The 21581-nt window shown below is 38.7% G+C and overlaps 2 protein-coding genes across 10 annotated transcripts in view; one reads left to right on the plus strand and one right to left on the minus strand.

The window, feature by feature from the left end:
* The window catches only part of ERLEC1 (endoplasmic reticulum lectin 1), a 29745-nt gene extending 22507 nt beyond the window's left edge, over positions 1-7238 (minus strand). For both annotated transcript variants that reach the window (XM_032411007.1, XM_032411006.1), the window contains exon 1: positions 6939-7238. In XM_032411007.1, the coding sequence (XP_032266898.1) occupies positions 6939-7148 (210 nt within the window). In that variant the 5' untranslated portion in view covers positions 7149-7238. The remainder of the gene's footprint in view (positions 1-6938) is intronic.
* LOC116636302 (ankyrin repeat and SOCS box protein 3) overlaps positions 1-21581 on the plus strand; it is a 163960-nt gene that overhangs the window by 42372 nt on the left and 100007 nt on the right. Inside the window, exon 1 of one of the 8 annotated variants that reach the window (XM_032411005.1) lies at positions 7360-7482. The exons of 6 other annotated variants lie outside the window; for them this stretch is intronic. The gene's annotated coding sequence lies outside the window, so the exon portion shown is untranslated. One more of the 8 variants, XM_032410998.1, reaches the window with a different exon arrangement.

Here is a 21581-nt window from a genome sequence, read left to right on the forward strand (position 1 = left end):
GTTTTTCTTCTTCTCCCTCTGCACCCCCTGTCCCCCCCCAAAGCTCTCTCTCTCAAATAATTAATAAATCTTAAAAAAAAAAAGCATTAAGAGGCAATGAACGTTCATAGATACACCATTACTGAATACTTACTACTCCTATTAACAATTACCACCTATCTGTGATAGTCAATAGCATTTTATAAATGTACTCTCAATTCTGTTGGATGGGACACTTGAACATAATAATAGTGCATTATTTTTCATATTTGGATAAATTACTTTTAAAAGAAAAATCCCTAGGGGTGCCTAGGTGGCTCAGTCGGTTAAGCCTCTGCCTTTGGCTCAGATCATGGTCATAGGGTCCTGGGATCGAGCCTGACATTGGCCTTCCTGCTCAGTGGGGAGCCTGTTTCTCTCTCTCCCTCTCCGTCTGCCTCTCTCCCCAGCTTGTGCGCATGTGCTCTCTCTAATAAATGAATAAAATCTTAAAAAAAAAAAAAAAAAGAAAAGAAAAAGAAAAATCCCTAAGGATCCTCTGTGCTGACTTAACTTTTTTTTTTTTTAGTATACATCCTAGGTCAGCAAACTCTTTCTGTAAAGGGCCAGGTAGTAAATATTTGAGGTTTTGTGGGCCATATGATTTCTGTTGCAACTATTCAACCATCCATTCTAGTAAGACATTGCATAGGCAAGAGGAAAATTAACAAGTATGGCTGTGTCCTGAAAAAACTGTATTTACAAAAATAGGTGAATTGGCCAACCCAAAGGTGAAGTTTGCCCATTCCCGCTATGTATCAACAAAACTATCTTTATTTTTTATGTATTTATTTATTTTTAAATTCTTATTTATTTATTTGGCACAGAGAGAGAGAGAGAGAGACAGCGAGAGAGGGAACACAAGCAGGGGGAGTGGGAGAGGGAGAAGCAGGCTCCTGGCTGAGCAGGGAGCCCGATGCGGGGCTCGATCCCAGGACCCTGTGATCACGACCTGAGCCGAAGGCAGACGCTTAACGACTGAGCCACCCAGGCGCTCCAACAAAACTATCTTTAAAGCTTAATATAAAACCAAACAAATTCACAAACCAAATATGAACCAATGTAATTCAAATGAACATTTCAATTAATATAACTCATATTATTTAACTAAAAAGAAATCTTTGCTGTGTTATAGCAAATGTGTCACTACTAAGACAGAGGTTTTCATATTCTATGATATGTGTTCTGTGAGATCCAACTTTTTTTTTTAATATTTTATTTATTTATTTGAGAGAGAGAGACATAGCGAGAGAGGGAACACAAGGGGGGGGGGTGGGAGAGGGAAAAGCAGGCTTCCCGTGGGGCAGGGAGCCTGATGCGGGGCTCCATCCCCGGACTCTGGGAACATGACCTGAGCTGAAGGCAGATGCTTAACGACTGAGCCACCCAGGCGCCCCATGATAATTCAACTCTTAACTTCTCATCTTACGATACTGTGAAACCACTATACTATTTGGCCATCCCTCATGAAGAAAGAACCACTCTTATTAAGTAACTGTTCTTTTCTCAATTTAACAAGAAGGACTCATAACCATAATAAAACAAGTACTACTTGATCCAATGTTATCTTACACACAAATGCAAATTATTGCAATGTTTTTCCAAGACAATAAAACAAAACAAAAAATAGTAGTAAATACAAGCTGTAATTAGCTGTATTGCAGTTTTAAGTCCTTAACATTTTTTAACTCATCGATCTTTAAGACAAACATTCTACCCATCTTCAGAAAAGGAAATTGAAGCCCAGAGCTTAATTTGTACAAGGTGGGGCACCTGGGTGGCTCAGTCGGCTAAGGGTTTGCCTTCAGCTCAGGTCATGATCCCAGGGCCCTGGGATTGAGCCCCTCATCGGGCTCCCTGCTCAGCGGGGAGCCTGCTTCTCCCTCTGCCTCTGCTGCTCCCCCTGCTTGTGTGCTCTCTTGCTCACTCTTTCTCTTTCAAATAAGTAAATAAAATCTTTTAAAAAAAATTTGTACAAGGTAACACAGCTAGTAAGTAGCACAGTACAGAGATGAATCCAAGCAGACTGGTTCCATATTTTGTGTGCTCTTAACTGTTTTATGTTTATAATACGTTTTAACATATTTGCATCAGCGTTTGTTAACATTTTTTTAGATTACTATATAGGCTCCTGGATTATGACGAAGGATCCTTATTTAAAAGACCACTGTAAGTGAAGAGGGGAACCAGAGACTTGAAAGTGAGAGTTACAAAACCAAATTTATGAAAAAGGGATCCTTAGAAACATTTATTCAGTTGTGCCAACAAACTGCTATAAGACATAACATTTACAAAGCCTTTCGACGTTTTTCAGATATATGCGGAATGTGTGCAGAGTTCTTCAAAGCATGACTCACATTTGCTGAGCAATGGCTGGCCTGAAGTCTTGCCAAATCATTCCTGTACGGTAGCGAAGGCAACCAGTAGCGTATGACTTAAGAGTATTTACCTCTATTTGTGAAGTACCTGCAACTCTAATGTTCAGAATTGAATTCCACAGCAATATTGACTTATTTACTAAAACATTCACAATGCCAACAATGGAAAAAGAACTGCTTGCTTGGAACCACAGCAAAGAAAGGAAGACAATCCTTTCTTTGTAATAAAAACCACTCTTGGGGCTTTATGTTTATATGATAAGAAACTCATTCCTCCTGGAAGAGGACTTTGGCTACCTCCATTTTGACCTCAAACTTCCTAGTTGGGTTCTTCCTTCCAGCTTGTCTCTTGGCTCAGACTGGAAGATCCAGGGGGCAAAGCATTCCCTGATGGGAACCAAAACTATTCCCTCAAGTAAAAAGGACTGCCCGCACCAGCAAGACGCCTCCCATGACTGACTCCATGACGAGGTTTGATTTGACCTTCAGTGCCTCCCTGAACATACCCACGCCACCTTTGCCCATATTTTTCATACATAAATCTGGAAGTATTTTCAGCACTTTGGAGACAGTCTTTGAGCCGCCAGTCTGCTGTGTTCTGGGTGCTGGCCTCACTGAAATTAAATCCTTTCTTGTTTCACCACCATTCATTTCTCTGAGTTTGGATTTTGTCAGCTGTGAGTGGCTGAACCTCGTCTGTTTGGAATCCCCAGACCTAGGTGCTTTTGCACCCCTGTGCCCTGGCTATACTCTGTCTACTGTTTTTAGGTCTAGGTAAAGGGTAACAAGAAATAAAAGCCATCACTTGTTTGAAGATGCAAAGATTTGTCTTTCATTAGTTTTGGAAGGGTTGCTTTCCTCTTCAATAAAACAGATCAAGTAGCAATTCCTCTATCTGAAAACTGCTGGAATAGTGAGTCACTTATTGGGAACACAAACTAAAAATTTTAACAAACTTTATCCTGTTTTTCATAAAGAAATTACTGGGAAAAAGTTAACCTTTTCTGATTTTCTAAGTTAAAAAACTTTTTTGATCTGCTACTAAAAATGTTTCCTTTTGATTTAGTAAAACAGTTCTTTAGGAAAATGAAATATAATAAATTCTGAATATACAGAATTGCAGATAGTGTAAAAAAGTTCCATATAATACCTTAATGTATTTTCAGTGTAAGAGGCGCTATTAGTGATTTGATTAAAGTCAGATATTAATATAATGAAACCAATCCAAGGGGGTATGGTACTTTAAGGTTAAGGAACTTAAAAAATATGTTGGCAGGGGAGAAATTCCTAATGTTTGACAAGAGTCTGGAAGAATTAAGATAGAGGATGAGAGACAAAAGAGAGAAGCTGTAAAATAAACTCAGTGGTACAACTTCCCAGCATATATAAACATGCTTGGAAAAAAAACAAACAAACATGCTTGGAACTATGGAGTTGGTTACCATTCTTCCCAAGCATAGTGTTTGGGGTAAGTTTTTGTTTTGTTTTGTTTTGTTTTTAAAGTAGGCTCAGAGCCCAACGCAGGGCCTGAACTCATGACCCTGAGATCAAGACCTAAGCTGAGATCAAGAGACGGAGGCTTAACTGACTGAGCCACTCATGTACCCCTACGGGAAGTTTTTGAGTGGGAATATATTTCCAAGAGAAGTAAAGAGAAAATTGGACTTATTCTGTGGTTTTACTTTGGTGAAATCTGTGAACTCTGTGAAGTAATGAATCGTTGAACAGTTTAATGAGAGAGATGGTATTTCAGAAGAAAAATATATACACACAAAAAAACTGAATGCTAAAAACCAGTAAACAAAGACTATCATAGTCATTAATTAGTTAACATAAACATTAAAAAATATACACAGTTTTGGTGCTTAATAACTTTTCTAAGTAAATTTGAAAGCAAGATTATAAAGATTATATATTGTTTTGATATATCTGAATGGGGAGATGATTTAAAGCACAGAAGAATTTTAAAGCTAAAAAAAAAAATTCACATCTTCCAATCTAGTCTCTCCCAATTTCAGATAGTAGAGAGATAAAGGCACTTATCCCAGTTCATACAGCTGCTTAGTTATATTTGTCCCACCAACTGGCCCATAAAAGAAAATGACAGTGCGAGGTGAGGAGGGCTGTAGTGTCAATTACATAAAGTAGGGAAGAGAAGCCTCAAGATTAAAAAGTACTAAAACAAAACCCAAAGGCCAATGATAAAGACTCCTACAGTTTATTTTTGCATGAGGGCCACAGACCTTTTGGCAAATCACAGAAAAAGGTCTCTAGATTTTCCTCAAAATAACTTAAAAAAAATTTTTTTTTATTAAAGATTTTATTTATTTATTTGTCAGAGAGAAAGAAGGGGGGCACAAGCAGGGAGTTCGATGTGGATGAGGGACTCAATCCCAGGTCCTGGGATCATGACCTGAGCTGAAGGTGGACACTTAACTGACTGAGCCACCCTGGCATCGCTCAAAATAACTTAAAAAAAAAAAAAAAAGAAAAAAAACTTCAGAAAAACTTCAGATGTGCCCATCTTAGATTATGTTACATTGCCAAAGAGAATTAAAAATTAAAATTCAAAATAAAATTGAGAGATATGTGAAAGGTTCGTAGAGGATACATTTAAGACAGATCTTCCATAACCTTTTTTTAGCCAGCAAACACCAGTGCCAGAAAGAAAACAGAATAACAATCTGGTAGTAACCTCTAAAAAGGCCAGTTTTAGTTATCCACTTGTAAGTCAGGAAGTTTTCAGGGCTGCATATCAGCATGTAATTTTTGAATTAAAAACCAAAAAAATAACAGGGCGCCTGGGTGGCTCAGTCAGTTAAGTATCTGACTTCAGCTCAGGTTAAGATCTTGGGGTCCTGGGATAGAGCCCCAAGTTGGGCTTCCTGCTCAGCTGGGAGTCTGCTAGTCCCTCTGCCTCTCTGTCTGCCCCTCCCCCTGCTTGTGTTCTCTCTGCCTCTTTCTCAAATAAATAAAATCTTAAAAAAAAAAAACCTGACAGGTGCAAGAGTAAAATACTTTAATGACAACATTCTGAAACACTTCTCATGTTTATTCTGTGTGCTCTTTTGAAAGATAACAGAGGTTGGACTAAATTATTCTCACTTCAAGACTGCTAAAGTTATATCTCACTTATAACAAACTTTTATATAAGTATTTTATTTTATTTTTTTTAAAAGATTTTATTTATTTATTTGAGAGAGAGAGAGAGAGCACAAGCAGTGAGGAGGGGCAGAGGGAGAGAGAGAAGCAGACTGCCCACTGAGCAGGGAGCCCGACTCGGGACTTGATCCCAGGATTCTGGGATCATGACCCCAGCCGAAGAAGATGCTTAACCGACTGAGCCACCCAGATGCCCTCTAAGTATTTTAATATAACAATATTTCATGGCATTCATACAAAGATAAACCTGGCTTCTCAGAGAAATATTTACTTAGATAATGTTGAGTACCACTGAACTACAAGAATAGGAGAATTGAAAAGAAGAGGAGTAGAGAAATAAACAAGTGTGAAATATTTGCAAAAACTAACATTTGTAAATAGAAAGCTGTTGTGGTAACCATAACATCTGTTGTCCTGCTAAATCTTGCTTTGACATCATGCTATCACTTATTCTTGTTTCAATGAAGTAGTAATAGAACAATATGGTAATAGAACAAAACGGTCATCCCAAATGGAATGACTACAGGTAACTGGAATAAGAATTTTAAAAAAGCTTTTGTATTTTCCAAGACTTCAGTTTGAAATAAATTAACTACTACACGGTAAGCATCTTAAGTGCACAGTTTTTTATTGGCCTACAGTGGTAGGAAGACTTTTCAGCAGAGTACTTCCTAAAGACAGAGGATCGCAAATTTTCATTACTGTGAAGTTATAAAAATGTTCATCACTCTAGGAAAACTGATCACAGAATCTCATGTTCTGGGGTTTTAAATAACAGTCGTAATATCAGCACCCTAAAGGTTATTCTGAATAGAATGTCATTAACATCTCAAAGGCCAAATAGCCCTCTCGGAAACAACTCTGAAGGAGAAAGAGCTGTGAGTATGTACATATACACGTGTGTGTATACAAGACAGAAATGACTAGTATGCGAGAGGGAACTCCTATCTGCAGTACAACCGGTTGTGTGGGTAGGGTGGTAATACTGAAGGAGAGAAGGCGGCTGGTGGAGGAAGACCTGCTGCTGACTCTTAAAGAGAAGATAAATACCTGTGCCTGACGTGATTCTAAGAAAGCTTCTTCCACGGGGTGGGAGTGTTGATAAGCAATGTCTAACGAGACAAATTTAAAAGGCAGAGAGCAGGTGACCGCTGGATCCTCAATGCTTAGCATGGAGGGCACAACCACATAATGTGTTCGCTAAACACTTGCTGTATGAATGAATGAATGCGAGGTAAATGAACCTTTGGATTAGGGAAAGGAGGCATTCGCCTGCCGAGGTGGTTCTGGAGGAGAAAAGCGCAGGTACCGAGGGAAGGGGCCAAACCCTAGTGCTAGGAGGGAGAGAGAGATGGCTACAGGATTCGCGAGGGCACTGACCAGAGAGAACTCGGTGCCGGGCCAGTTGACTCGGAAAGGGATGTCATCGCTGAGCTGGGGGAGCGCTCGGCCGCCACCGGACGCCTCTAGGAGGCCGCAGAGGACCAATAACACCGGCCCGCCTGGGACCAGACTACGCGCGCCGCCTCCTCCTTCCTCCATCCTCCGCTGCCGATTTCTCCAGCCACCGCCACAACCTCCTCTGCCCATAGAGGAGAGGAGGGGGAGGAGGAGGAGGAGGCGGCGGGACTACTAAGCACCCAGGCAGCCCGGGGCCCAACTGCCGCCACGTCTCCTTCCGGAGAGCCGGGAAACGCCACCTCCGCCCCCTTGGGACTCCCGCCACTGTTTCCGGGGCAGGCGGCATATCAACATCCGGGGCCACCAAGCCGTCCGCCTACGGAAGCCGGGACGCAGGTTGGCGGTCTCGTGGTGGGGGGGGGGGGAAGGGAGAAATCGAACGTTGCGGCCTCCCGGGAGCTGACTCCGAAGGCCTGGCCTCAGACCAGGCCTTTCCGCGCAGAAGTGACGGCACCGAGAACCGGTGAGTACGGGAGGCGGCGGTCGCTCCCTCCTGCCACCCGCGCGGCTCTCCAGCGGGTGGGCGGTGGCTTGGCCCGCAATGGAGCGGGAAGAAGGGCGTGAACTCGGCGGGTGTAGTCATTAGATGCCAAAATTCGAGGTGGCGCTAAGTGAGAAGTGGCGGTGTTCCTGACTTAGCTACCCTCCCGCTGCTTTTCTTTCTCCTTTTCTCCGCTCGTAGCATCTGTACACTTCATTTTTCCCGCTTGAAGCTTCTCTCCGCCTCTTCTCCCGTGGGTTGTGGTCATCTCAGTTCCTTGCAGCCACTGACTAACGCAGGGCGGTTTGCTCCTTCTCTGCAGCGCTAGCTTAGGGGATACCCGAGCTGAGGAATCCTGTCGTACCCCAGGGTAAGAATGCTGTGATTCTCCGAGGTTGGTATGGACCGAGACTCCTCTTGGAGAGGGCAGCCCCTGCGTTTCCACCCGTGCGGCTTCTTCATCCCAGAGTTGACGTTATCGGATTGTTTTATCAGAGAAGCTGATAAGTTTCCTTATGTGAGGTTCGGGGCCAGGCGAATGTGAGGTTATGAATTCACCTGAGGTTAAGACACGTCTGACTGCGTTCAAAATAAGACAAAAAGTTTTAAATTTCCCTCTCCCTTTTAAAAATGCCATTGTTTTCATTTCCAGTATAATGGATTGTACAGTGATAGTCATAGAGCACCTAGAATTGTCTTTCTGGATGTGGGTAAAGCTGAACTCTCCCCTAACTCCTCGAATTTGAGCCAAATCAAAAAGCAGGAAGGGCAGGCTTGTTTTTCATCTTAAAAGTTTCTTTCTTCTTCTTCTTCTTCTTTTTTTAAATATAAGGAATCTACAGTTTCAAAGAAAATTACTTTGGTCCAGCATTGAGGTGTTATTAATTTGTTTAGTACTTATTAGTGCTTAATATGTGCCAGACCAGTGGGTTTGGTAAAATGGCAAATAAATGGGTCTCTGCCCTCTGTCCCTCTTGGTCTAGCAAGGTAGATTACACAAATAATTGCAACCTATTGTGGTAATAAAATAGTAGTTAACATTTACTTAGCATTTATTGTGTGCTAGACACTAGTCTAAATACTTTATATATTTATGAAGCAGGTACTGTATATTATAGAGTAGAGGGATGTAAAAGTGGAGGTATAAAGAAGGAAGTGAGGAACTCTAGGGTTCAACAGGAAAGGCTTTCCAAGAGAGGTGACATTAGAACTGGGGTTTTAAGGATTTATAGGAGTTCAGGCAGATGGAGAAGTGCATTTGAAGCATAATTCTTCTTGATGATCCATTAGGACTCTTTGGTGTAGTCAGAGGACAGGACAGGATGCAATCATCAGCAGGAGGTTGGTACGATGGAGGGACAGAGGCAGTCAGTTCAGGGAACGTTGCATATGTTCTGCAGAAGTGTTTGAGCTTTATCCAATAGGTCAGAGTTATTGCAGACTTTTTGCATTGGAATCATCTGACGTGACTCCTGTTTCTCAAGTATACAAAGATTAATTCCAAATGGATTAAAGATTTAACTGAATCACCCACAAAAAAGAGAAAAAATACAAGAAAATTTATTTAGGGGTATAATTAATCTTTGTGGGTAATATAGGAAATCCTTGTATCATCAAAGAAAAAGACATATTTGAGTAAATAAAAATGAAAAATACTTGTAAGGCGCTGGTTTAGTCTCTGGGGCTATAATAATGGAATCTGGCTCAGTAGAGCTTATGTTCAAATAAGGGGGGTTACTTAAATAACAAACAAATAAGATACTTTCTGGTACTGGCAAATGCTGCTTAGAAACTCGGGTTATATGAAAGAGAATACCTCTGGGATGTGCTGCTTAGGTAGATGATCAGAGTAAACTTGTGTTAGGAAGTAACACTTGAGTGGTGACTTGAAATGATGAGGAAGAAGTCACACCAAAATTCCAGGCAGAGGTCCTGAGGCAGGGATGAGTGGTGTGTTGGACAGACAGAAGGAAGGCCCATGTGGCTAGAGATGTATGTTTGAGAGGCAGGAAGAGGACGACACAGGAGGGTGATAGGAAGGAGAGTGATAGGGCCTGATGCACATTCGTGAAGATCATTATGGCTATTGTGTGGAAAATTGATTATAGGGGATGTTATGGGCTGAATTGTGTTCCCCTAAAGGATATGTTGAAGTCCTAACCCCTGGAACCTCGTGAGTGTGAATTTATTTGGAAATAGGGTCTTTGCAGATGTAATCAAGTTAAGATGAAGTCATATTGAATTAGGGTGGGTCCTAATCTGCTGACTCGTGTCTTTATAAAAAAGAGGGAAATTTGAACACAGACAAGACATACAGAGAGGCTACTGTGTGAAGATGGAGGGAGAGATTGGAGTATGCATCTGCAAGCTAGGGAACACTGAAGATTGCCAGCAACCACCACAAGTTAGGAAGAGGTAAGGAGGGATCCTCCCCTAGGGATTTGAGAGAGATCATCGCCCTGCTGACACCTTGATTTCAGACTTAAACCCTAGAACTGTGAAACAATACATTTCTGTTTTTTAAGCTACCTGGTTTGTAGTAATTTGTTTTGGCAGCCATAGGAAACTAATATAGGAGGCAAGGGTGGTAACAGGGAGACCAGTTAGGAAGCTGGTAACAATGGAGAATGGAGAGAAGTGGCGTGATTTGGAATACATTTTTCAGTAGAGCATCTTGAACTTGCTGGTGGATTAGATGTGGCAAAGATGAATTAATGATGATATCTAGATATTTTTTATGAGGAACTGGTGGTGCAGTTTACAGAAAGAGGGAAGAACAGAATGTGGACTGTTGGGAACCATGTGTTTTTGTTTGTTTGTTTCACTTTTTATTTTGAAATAATTTCAGATTTACATAAAAGTTGTAAGACTTGAACCCAGATTCCTCAGTTGTTAACATTTTACCAAGTATGTGTTTTGATTACAGTAATAATAATTTATGCATCAAGAGTTCTGTTTTGGACATATTAAGTTATAGAGACTGACATCCGAGTGGAGCTAACAAGTTGGCTAAATAAGTCTGAAGCTCAGTGGGGAGGTCAGGACTGGAGTTATAAATAAATATCATTGTTATCAGCATTAATAAATGCTGCTAAAAAAAAAAAAAAAAAAAAAAAAATAAATGCTGCTAAATATAGAGGTTATGTTAAAGGTTACCATGGAGGTTAAAGCCATGGTTCTGGCTGAGATCATCTCTGGAAAACAGATGAGGATAACAAAGGGAAGAAAAGGGTCATTGCAACATTAAATACTGAACAGCGTTGAAGAGTTAACAAAATAGCCTGGAAGGTGTGCCCATTAAAGCAGAAAGAAAATCAGGGAACTGAGATGAAAAGAGAGTCAAGAGAAAGAAGTGTTTTAAGGAGGGAGTAACCAACTAGCTGAGTCAAATAAATGCTGCTGGGGAGTTGTATAAGTTGAGGATAAATTAGTAACCCCTGGATTTGGCAGTGTGGAGGACGAGTAAAAGGAAAAAAGGCTTGATTCGATTGGATTGAAGTGGAGGGCTTGCTACGTTACACATTAAATTGAAAACAACGTGCTTTTGCATTTTAGCAGAGTATAGACCAGAGTTTCTCAGCCTTGGCACTATTGACATTTGGGCCAGATGATCCTATGTTGTGTGGGGCTGTGTTGGGCATTGTATGATGTTTAGTAGTATCCCTGGCATGTGGTCCACTCAGTGCTAGTAGATATCCCTCCCTGCTCAGTAGTGACAACCAAAAATGTCTGCAGATACTGCCAAATGTCCCTTGGCAAGCAAAACGGCCCATGGTTGAGAACCACTAGTTTAGACTCTTAAATGAAAACCGTGAATATTCATGATAAATTTTTAGGTGATAGGTCACTGATTGAGAAGATTAGGGGCAGGCAGGGGACCTTTCTAGCACTCCAAGAAATTAGCAATATAGTGAATACTTACTTTGCTTATAATACAGATGGTCCTGTTTGTATTGTATCTTTGATGATTCATAAGGCATTTAATCTTACCTTGCACTAATTTCATAATTATGCACATTGGTTATCATCATAGAGGATTTGGATGTAAATATGTAGAAGATTGTTCTGAATCTGTATTAAACCCATCATAGTCTAGAAGTTGTTATTTTGAAAAAATAGTCAACACTACTTCATTTAATAGTCTTTTACTTTTTCTCATATAAACATGGTACAGTCTATGCGAGTTTAAATTTCAGGTGTTTTAACTTTCTGATTCATCGATTACGGAAAAATTCCCCTTTATTTGGCAAAGCTACCCTTTTCTGCATATAAGGGAGTTAGTCTTAATGCAGCAATTTTCACTTAGTTGCAGACCTACAGATCCTGGGGAGGGATCAAGAAGGTTGTGCAGTTATTCATCTAACAAATACGGTTTGGAGGCACTGTCCTAAGTACTAAGGGTGCTATAAAAATGGTGTAGATATAGATCAAGTCCATCAAAATGTTACCACCTAGAAAGGGAGGTAGGACTTGTATGTAACTAATTATATTAAAAGTGAGAGGTATTGTAAGAGAAGTACTGTACAGATAAAGTATTGTGGACATTCAAAGGAGGGGGTGATTGCCTCTAGCGAGGGATGAGAGGAAGGAAGGGTAGAAACACTAAAGTAGTCCTGGCATTTGTATTGGACCTTAACAGATGGTAGGATTTGGATTTACAGGGCTGGGAAAGGCCTGTTTTTTTTTTTTTTTTTTTTTTTTAAAGATTTTATTTATTTATTTGAGACAGAGAGAATGAGAGAGAGAGAGCACATGAGAGGGGGGAGGGTCAGAGGGAGAAGCAGGCTCCCCGCCGAGCAGGGAGCCCGATGTGGGACTCGATCCCAGGACTCCAGGATCATGACCTGAGCCGAAGGCAGTCGCTTAACCAACTGAGCCACCCAGGCGCCCCTGGGAAAGGCCTGTTTTAAGTGGATGAAAAAACATGAGCCCAAGACTTACTTAGATCAAAAGTAATTTGGTTTTAGTACAGGCAGGAAGCTTGCGAATGACAAAGGAGTTTAAAATGTGACAAGGGTGACATTTCACCCTGGTGGGAAAAGGATGTTTTAATAAATGCTGCTAGTATAATTTGTTATCCATTTATAAGAAAACCAACTAGATCCCCTCTTCATAAAATACACAAAAACTGAACTGTAAATGAATTAAATATATATATTTATATGAAGAGATGAGGAGAATATTTGTATAACTGGAATAGAGATGACTTTTTTTTTTTTTTTTAAAGATTTTATTTATTTACTTGACAGAGAAAGACAGCGAGAGAGGGAACACAAGCAGGGGGAGTGGGAGAGGGAGAAGCAGGCTTCCCGCTGAGCAGTGAGCCCGATGCGGGGCTCGATCCCAGGACCCTGGGATCATGACCTGAGCCAAAGGCAGACGCTTAACGACTGAGCCACCCAGGCGCCCCTAGAGATGACATTTTTTAGTAAGATAGGAAATCCAGATACTGTAAAAGGGAAAGATAGACCTGCTTTAATAAATGTTTTAAAATGAGTAATTTCTGTTAAAATTAAAAATGTGTAAACCTTTGGCCTAGTGATTTTACTTTTTGGATTTGCCCTGATACATAAGAATGTAGGTACAAAGATATTCATTGTGTCATTATCTGTAGTGGTGAAAAAAACTTCTGGATATCTGATTTTTCAACAATAAGGCTATGGCTGAATAAATAATTATATACAAACTGTGCAACTGAATAGTGAGGTGGTTAGGAGCAGAGGCTTAGGAGTTAGGCCAGTTAGATTCTGATCCCAGCTCTACCATCTAGCCACATGTCTGATGTTGGGAATGTTACTTAACCTCTTTAGAGCTCAGTTTTCTTATCCTTCAAATGGAGAAAATAACAAATGGTAAGATGTAAGAACTAATGATGATTCACTTTCTTTATTCTATTCATGTACCAGATGTTGTGTCCAGGCGCTATTTTAAGCACTTAATAGATACAAACTTATTTAATTGATTTAGCCCTCCTAATAACCAAAAGGTAGGTTTTATTGTTTTCCCCATTTTACTGATGAGGAAACTGAGACACAAGTTAATACAATATTCTAATATAATTCACACACATGTAAAGTTAATATATTAATGCCACACTATAAAATATGCCTGAATAAAACCAAAAAAATTTTTTCAGTTGAAATTTTTATGAATCACAAATGAGAACCAAACAGTTGGGCTTTAAGTTAAAAGTTACCCAAAATCTCTTTATTGTTTCTCATTTAGACATAGAAAGGGCAAAACCAGTAAAAACAAAGCTCAGCTGAACAGCTGGTATGCACTCTGAGGTTGTGTAGCACTAATTACTCCAGAGGCTGCCTAAGAACATAATTGTCCTTTTCTCTTCATTTCCAGTACTGATTTTTTCCCCTCCAGTTCCTCCTTTGAATATAACTTACTCTGCAGTAATAAGAAAGAAGACATAAGAGAACTGGAATGCAATTTTGGGAAAAATAAAGGAAAATAAAAGCTTTTGGCCTTCAGATATTTTTTTGGTTAAAATATAACACAAACACAGGTGACAGAATGCCAGCAAATATACAGGTGCATGTCAATATTGTATGTGTTTCTCCGGTGTACAACAATACATATGTTGTATTCTTGCCAAACCTAAGAAAATAGTCAAATCCCAAATGTGGCAACTTGTACAAGACCACTGGCCTGGATGTTGAAAAAAGTCAGTGACTAAGAAAAGGAGACTTTTTTTTTTTAAAGAAGATAGTATTTTATTTTATTTTAACAAATTTTTTTTTTTAAAGATTTTATTTATTTATTTGACAGAGAGAGACACAGCGAGAGAGGGAACACAAGCAGGGGGAGTGGGAGAGGGAGAAACAGGCTTCCCGCGGAGCAGGGAGCCCGATGTGGGGCTCGATCCCAGGACCCTGGGATCATGACCTGAGCCGAAGGCAGATGCTTAACGACTGGGCCACTCAGGCGCCCCGTATTTTATTTTATTTTAAAGATTTCATTTATTTATTTGACAGAGAGAGATAGCGAGTGCAGGAACACAAGCAGGGGGAGTGGGAGAGTGAGAAGCAGGCTTCCCACTGAGCAGGGAGCCCGCGAGCCCCAGGACCCTGGGATCATGACCTGAACTGAAGGCAGACACGTAACGACTGAACCACCCAGGCGCCCCAAGAAAAGGAGACTCTTGTATAACCTAAGATGTATACTACTATTGCATCTTGGAAAAATGTCTATGATTTCAATTTTTACAATTTATTTACCTTTTTTCCCTTTCAGTGTCCAATCAAAGTTCATGCCTTGCATTCGATTATTGTCTTAAAGTCTCTTTTAAACTGTAACAATCCCGGGGCGCCTGGGTGGCTCAGTCGTTAAGCGTCTGCCTTCGGCTCAGGTCATGATCCCGGGGTCCTGGGATCGAGCCCCGCATCGGGCTCCCTGCTCGGCGGGAAGCCTGCTTCTCCCTCTCCCACTCCCCCTGCTTGTGTTCCCTCTCTCGCTGTGTCTCTCTGTCAAATAAATAAATAAAATCTTTAAAAAAAAAAAAAAAAAAAAAAAATAAACTGTAACAATCCCCCTTTGCCATCTATTTTAAGGCTCACTATTATTTTTTAGTACTACTAAGAAAGAAAGTAACTGCTGTCAGTTAAACTTATGACATGCCAGCGAGTGTGAGACTCCTCTCAATTTCAGAAGTCATACAATGAGATAAATATATTAATGAACTATGGCAAATTGCCAAAGGCCATCACCCTGGTAAGCAGTGGAACTGGATATCAGACTACAAGTAGTCTGGCTCCTGAACCCATTCTTTTGGCCACTACTCAATGCTGTCGTTTTGTTATCAATGAATTATTACATGTAAGCCTTTTTTTTTTTTTTTTTTTGCATAATGCCTCATATATATTAAGTATGTAATATGTGTTAGCTTTTATTATTTTCACTACTTCTGCAATCTACTATTACCACGTTTATAATATCTACATTCTGTGATTTTATTCTGGTCTTCTGTGCTGTTTATAGGTTGATTCTTAAATATTGAAAACCTATAAACTGTTTAAATATTATAATTATGCAAGTACTATTCACTTTAAAGCCCAGAGTTGTAATTGAAACTGCAGAGAAGGTAAGTGTATTAATCCTCTGCCACTTAAGGTGTCCTATTAGCTTCCTAATAATTCTGCTCTGTTTGCTAAAATGAATTGATTTTGTTCTTGAAGATACATTGAACTCTCAACATCTTCTTCTAATATATACTGGTTGCTTTCCAAGTCTGTAGCATATCTATATTCTGGGGTTTCTTTGTATCACTCTTCTGGGTCAAGACTACTGTTTTGTGTTATTCCATGTCCTGCTTTATCTCAGATTTTTTCTCCACATCGTTAGAGTATAACTAATTTCAAATAATATTTCCAGAAAGGATATTAAGCAGTTAATTTAATTTTCACAGGCCTCATATATCTGAAAATGCACTTATATTGCCTTCTCATTTAATTGTTTGGGAGTGTAATTCATAGTTCAAAATCATTTTGTTTTGCTCAAGACTTTGAAGACATTGTTCCTTTGCCTCTTAGCCTCTATAGAATTTATCTGATGAGAAGCCTAATGCCAGTCTGGTTCTCTTTTTTCCGAAGTGATATGCTTTTTTATCTGGAAGATTTTATTAGACTTTTTTTCTTTATCGTTGGTTTTATGATATTTTATGAGAGTGTTTCTAGGTGTGGATACTTTCTCATGTGTCCTTCATGGCAGTCCATGAGTTCTGTTTGTTCACTTCTGGGAAATTTTCTTCTATTATTTCTCTCTCCATTTTCTCTGTCCTACTTGGAATTCCATTTAGAGAGATTCTTCCAAACTGAGAAAAAGGACAAAAAGAAAAAAAAATTAAGTAATATGGAGGATCAATCAGTCAATGCCAGTGTAGTTAACATATGGTTATATTTGTTTCAGGTGTACTGCAGTTGCTCTTTTTTTTTTTAAAGATTTATTTATTTTAGAGAGAGAGTGTGTGTATGCGTATGGGTGGGAGGAGAGACAGGGGGAGAGAGAGAGAGAGAATCTTAAGCAGACTGACTCCCTGTTGAGTGCAGAGCCTGAAGCGGGGCTCAATCCCAAGACCCCGAGATCATGACCTGGGTGGAAACCAAGAGTCAGACGTTTAACTGACTGAGCCACCCAGGCACACCTGCAGGTGCTCCTTTTTTAATGGATGCAGTGCCTTCATGAATTTCTTTTAGGATAGCACTTATAAATTTTAAACATTTATCTTCCGTTCCCAGAAATAGCTGTGTTTCCTTCAGGTCAGCTGTTAATTTTCATCCTTTTTTCTTGTGCTTTTGCTCTTCCTTAAAAAAAAAGAAATTAGTGATTCTTGAGCATGGTATCAATTGTTGGGCCTCACTTTAGGGTCCATGGATGAAATGTAGGAAAAGAACTGTGCCCTCCTCTCCCTCCAGCCTATGTCCAAATAAGGAAGATTTTGTCAGGGAGTATGAAGATGCTCTAATGCTTTCAGGGTAGATTGTTAAGAAAAACAAACATGTTTTAGCTAGAAACTGATACTGTTGCTGATAGACTTTCTATGTGTAAAGGAATGGGGTAAGAGGTTTGGGTGGGCTGTTCCATACACATCTTTTAATCATCCTAATTTTATTTATTTATTTATTTATTTATTTATTTATTTATTTATTAATTTATTATTTTAAATCTTCCTATTTTTAATCCTACAGACCCCTCCTGCTTTCTCTTCTTGTTATTTCCAGGTTTGGTACTTCTCCAGGCTCTGCTGGCAGGAATGTCTTCTCCGTGGGTGTAGCCTTCTTGTGGGGCTGTTCATGTTTGTTTTAGACTGCAGTTTTTTCTGCACTGCCTAATCCCAAAATAATCCCATCTGTTTTTTCTCTTCTAGAATGGATGAATGCATTTTAGTGGAATTTTGGTAGGAAGTGGAGGAAAACGATTGTCCTTAGTTTGTCTTATACAGAGTAGATAATTCATAGATATTTGTTGAATAAATCAGTTAATGCTATTGAGAAAATTGGGCAAAGGATACTTTTGTTGAAATTTAAAGAATTATGACTGTAGGGTATGGGTAATTAAATGAATCCTTTTTCTTTTATCATATTTTTTTTATCCCTTTAATTTATCCTGTTTCAGGAAAGAATCTCATTGAGGTTAAAACTGACCAGTGGAGGTACAAAATGAGAAAGCTGCCTTTTCTCATAATTTTTTTTTTTTTCAATTAGGAACCTTAATTCCATTTTGTTCCTTTTTCGTGTTTAGCACAGTGCTTGGTATGTTGTAAGTATTCAGTAAATGATAGTTGTTATTATGTTTAACTTAAACTCTTTTTGTCTCTCATTTTCATCATCTAAGAAAATGGGGATTAATATATGTATCAACAGAATAGATTTTGGTATATATAGTATTTGCTACATAAGGTTTATTATTCTTTGATCCATGAACAACTGTTTATTTTTTTCTATGAGGCTTTCTCTGATATTACTAGTTCGAATTAATAATTTGCTGTTCTGTATCCTGCTTGTATTTTTTTGTCACAGCCTTTATGCTAAATAACATTGATTTGCTTCGTTGTATGTCTTTCCACCAAATGTACTCTTTTTATCTTGGTAGTCTTAGTGCATAGTTACTGCTTGACACATTATCACAAGTCCCTCATTTTTGCTGGGTCTTAATGGATGAGGAGGATGGGGTGACTGGAGCATGGGGTGGGGTACATTAGTAGGAAGTGAAATGTGACAAATATGCTGACACCATATTATAAAAGTTGAATACCAGATTAAAGAATTTGAAATTTGTTTAGTATGTTTGAAATTTGTTTAGTATCATTTTTGATTATTGACCAGATTAGTTCGATATTTTAGAAACATAATTCTCATTGCAGAGTAGAGAATGTATTAGAAAGAAGAAAAGAGATTGGAGGTAAGGAGAAGATGTAAGAAACTCTGGCTCTTGCTATATTATAAGGTTCCCATTTTAGCTGAGAAATCTTCCAGCTCGTACTTGAAGGATAGGTCTTGCCATCATGTAATATTTCAAGCCACATCACAGATAGGTTCCAGTGCTTCCCTGCTAACTTTTCTTTGACTTCTTATTAAGAAATGTTATATAGAAAAAAAGGAAATGTTACATAAAGTTTTTAGTAAAATAAAGTTTAAAATTTTGTTTATATTGGGAAAATATCATTTTCTCTTAAAGCTTGCAAATTGATGAGTATCTTAAACCTGTTTGTTGTATTTTCTGTTCTAACAATTGTTCAACATTTAATGTGTGTCATGTGTAGAGGTAATGTGGGACAAAATTTTTCTCCTTGGGGAAAGAGATAAATTCTGTTTTTAGTATGCTAAGTTTCAGGTGCTTGTGTAGCTCAACTGGAGATACCTTACATGTAAGACATAGAGTCATAAAGAATTTGAGAAAGATTGGAAGTTTTCTCAATGAAGATGGTAATTGAAACCTAGGACTTGGTGAGTTTGTGTATTTGATAAAAAATCTAAGATGTAAATACAATGAAATATTCTGCTCTTTTGGCCTTAGTGAAATGAGATATTTGCTTACTAGTGTCTGGTGTATCAGAGTTGTAAAGGATGAAACCGAGATCTTTGGGTTAAATCAGGGAAAGAGTCATTGGAGACCGGAGACTACACTGATTCCGTGAGTACAACAAGAGCAAAGGTAGATTGGAAGGGCATTAAGAGGAGTTGATAGAGGGGCGCCTGGTTGGCTCAGTCGTTAAGCGTCTGCCTTCAGCTCAGGTCATGATCCCAGGGTCCTGGGATTGAGCCCCGCGTCGGGCTCCCTGCTCCGCGGGAAGCCTGCTTCTCCCTCTTCCACTCCCCCTGCTTGTGTTGCCTCTCTCGCTGTGTCTCTCTCTGTCAAAAAAAAGAGGAGTTGTTAGAGAAGTAGAACATTGTAGTTAAAAAATTCTGTGAAGGATAGTAAAGTTGGAAGAATAAAAGAAATTTTAGGGGTAAGTGGTGGTTTTTCCAGTTACAGAATGTATGTATATATGTTGTCAAACTTTTTATAAAGACAAGAAGTTTTAGTACAATTAAATGAAACCACCAAGAAATTAGTGCTGAATATATGTTACAGAAACGGAAAATGAACCTTAAGAAGAATGAAAAAAACCCTGAAATTCAATAAAGCTTATTTTCATCATATAATCTTGACATACAGAAGAATAATTTTAGGGCGCCTGGGTGGCTCAGTTGGTTAAGCAACTGCCTTCGGCTCAGGTCATGATCCTGGAGTCCCTGGATCGAGTCCCGCAGGGAGCCCGCTTCTCCCTCTGACCCTCCCCGCTCTCATGTGCTCTCTCTCATTCTCTCTCTCTCAAATAAATAAATAAAATCTTTGAAAAAAAAAAAAAAAGGAAGAAGAATTTTAGTAGTTGTTGCTTGAGAAGTTAAAATTCTTTGAAAAGTAGCCACAGGGTTAAAAAAAAATCATCCCACTAATCCTTGAGTTTCTAATACATGCTTAGGGTGAATTTATTTTAAGGCTTTAGAAATACATAAAAATAGATTGTCGAGAGCTGAATAAATACATAGAAAATATAGTCACAGTATCTTTGGTGAGAAAAGATAAGCATAATTGGAATATTTGATATGTAGATTTTAACATGATGTGATGAGAGGGAATTTTAAGTGCATCCATCATTTGACTGACTTTGAAAGAATCAGGGATGGTAAATTATAGGAGTATGGTGCATTGATATTCACAACTGTTCCAAAGTTATAATTTAAAAGCTATGTATCCATGGAAAAGAGAAATCTAATATAATGGAACGAAATGTTGACTATAAAGTGTTTGAAAAATTTCTAATGGACCAAATGTGGTTCTTAAATTATAGGCATGATTGTAATCATTATGAATCTCAAAGAGATGCTAAACCCATATACTCTGGATATATAATGTAAAGTAATACTAGGTAATATTATTACATCAGGTATTGCATAATGCTTTACAAATGTTAAAATTAAACAAGCACCTTCAAGATGTAAAATAATACACATTTCAGGTATTTTATTAGTAGAAAATGAAAAAAAATTACTTTTTAAGATGAAATGCATATCCTATAGACAGTGGCTAAATTCTTAAAGTCCGTCTTAAAGAAATGGGTCACATTCATACTTTCAGATATTCAGAGTTGACATCACAAACCTTTGTTTCCTTAACTGGTACTTACCGTTCGTTCGTGGTAGATCAAAGAGTGACTATGTTTTCCTGGGAGTGGGAAAGGGAAACTAATAGTGGCCTGCAGTAGGAGTGTAAAGACCTACTTTAAAAAATCCACTCCATTAGAGATTTATATTAAAAGTTTCTTTTCTCAATGCAGGGTTTACACTCATACTTTTTCCAAATTCCTAAAACTTGAAACTTACCTAGTAGTTGTACTCTGAGGAATGAGTCTTGAGTTTTGTGTGTGTGATTAGGGAAGAATGAGAGAAAATGCTTTTGAGATCCAAGGACTGTAAAGAGAGAGAGTTTTGTGAACAAAAATAAGTTAGACTCTAGGTAACTGGGTACCTGTTATGATTCCTTCTAGCTGGGAGGCTTCAAACCCTAGCTTCTAATAATTAAAGTACTGTTTAACTTCTCCATTTTAGCCCTGTTTCTCTCCATCCCAGTGAATATAAATATCCCCGATTCTGGGCTCTTTGGAATATGTCCTCCCTATAAATGTTTATGGTACACCATATGTAATATGTCACGTATTTTCTAGTCTAACTGGTAGCTGAAAGCCTAGAAAGACATATAAATGGGGATCCCAAAGTTATCTCTTGCCCTTTATATTCTGTAACAATTATATATTAAATGGTAGAAGAATCACTTTGGGGTGTCCCAAACTCCTTTGGACTTAGGTTTGTTTGTAAAATGAAAGGCTGTATTTCTGAATTCACCTACATGATTCTGCGCTATAGAATGTGAATCTTGGATTGGCTCATTATATTTGTGGGAATTGATACACATCTATCAAAATTAACTCTAACATCTTTATGTAACAAGCTCCATACTATTTCATTATACAAAACAGTTAGTTTTGTTTATCTCCTGAAAAAAAGATGGTGGATAGTGAAGATGGTGAAGTT

Source organism: Phoca vitulina, unplaced genomic scaffold, assembly GCF_004348235.1.
Source record: "Phoca vitulina isolate PV1807 unplaced genomic scaffold, GSC_HSeal_1.0 scaffold12, whole genome shotgun sequence".
NCBI classification, from domain to species: domain Eukaryota; kingdom Metazoa; phylum Chordata; class Mammalia; order Carnivora; family Phocidae; genus Phoca; species Phoca vitulina.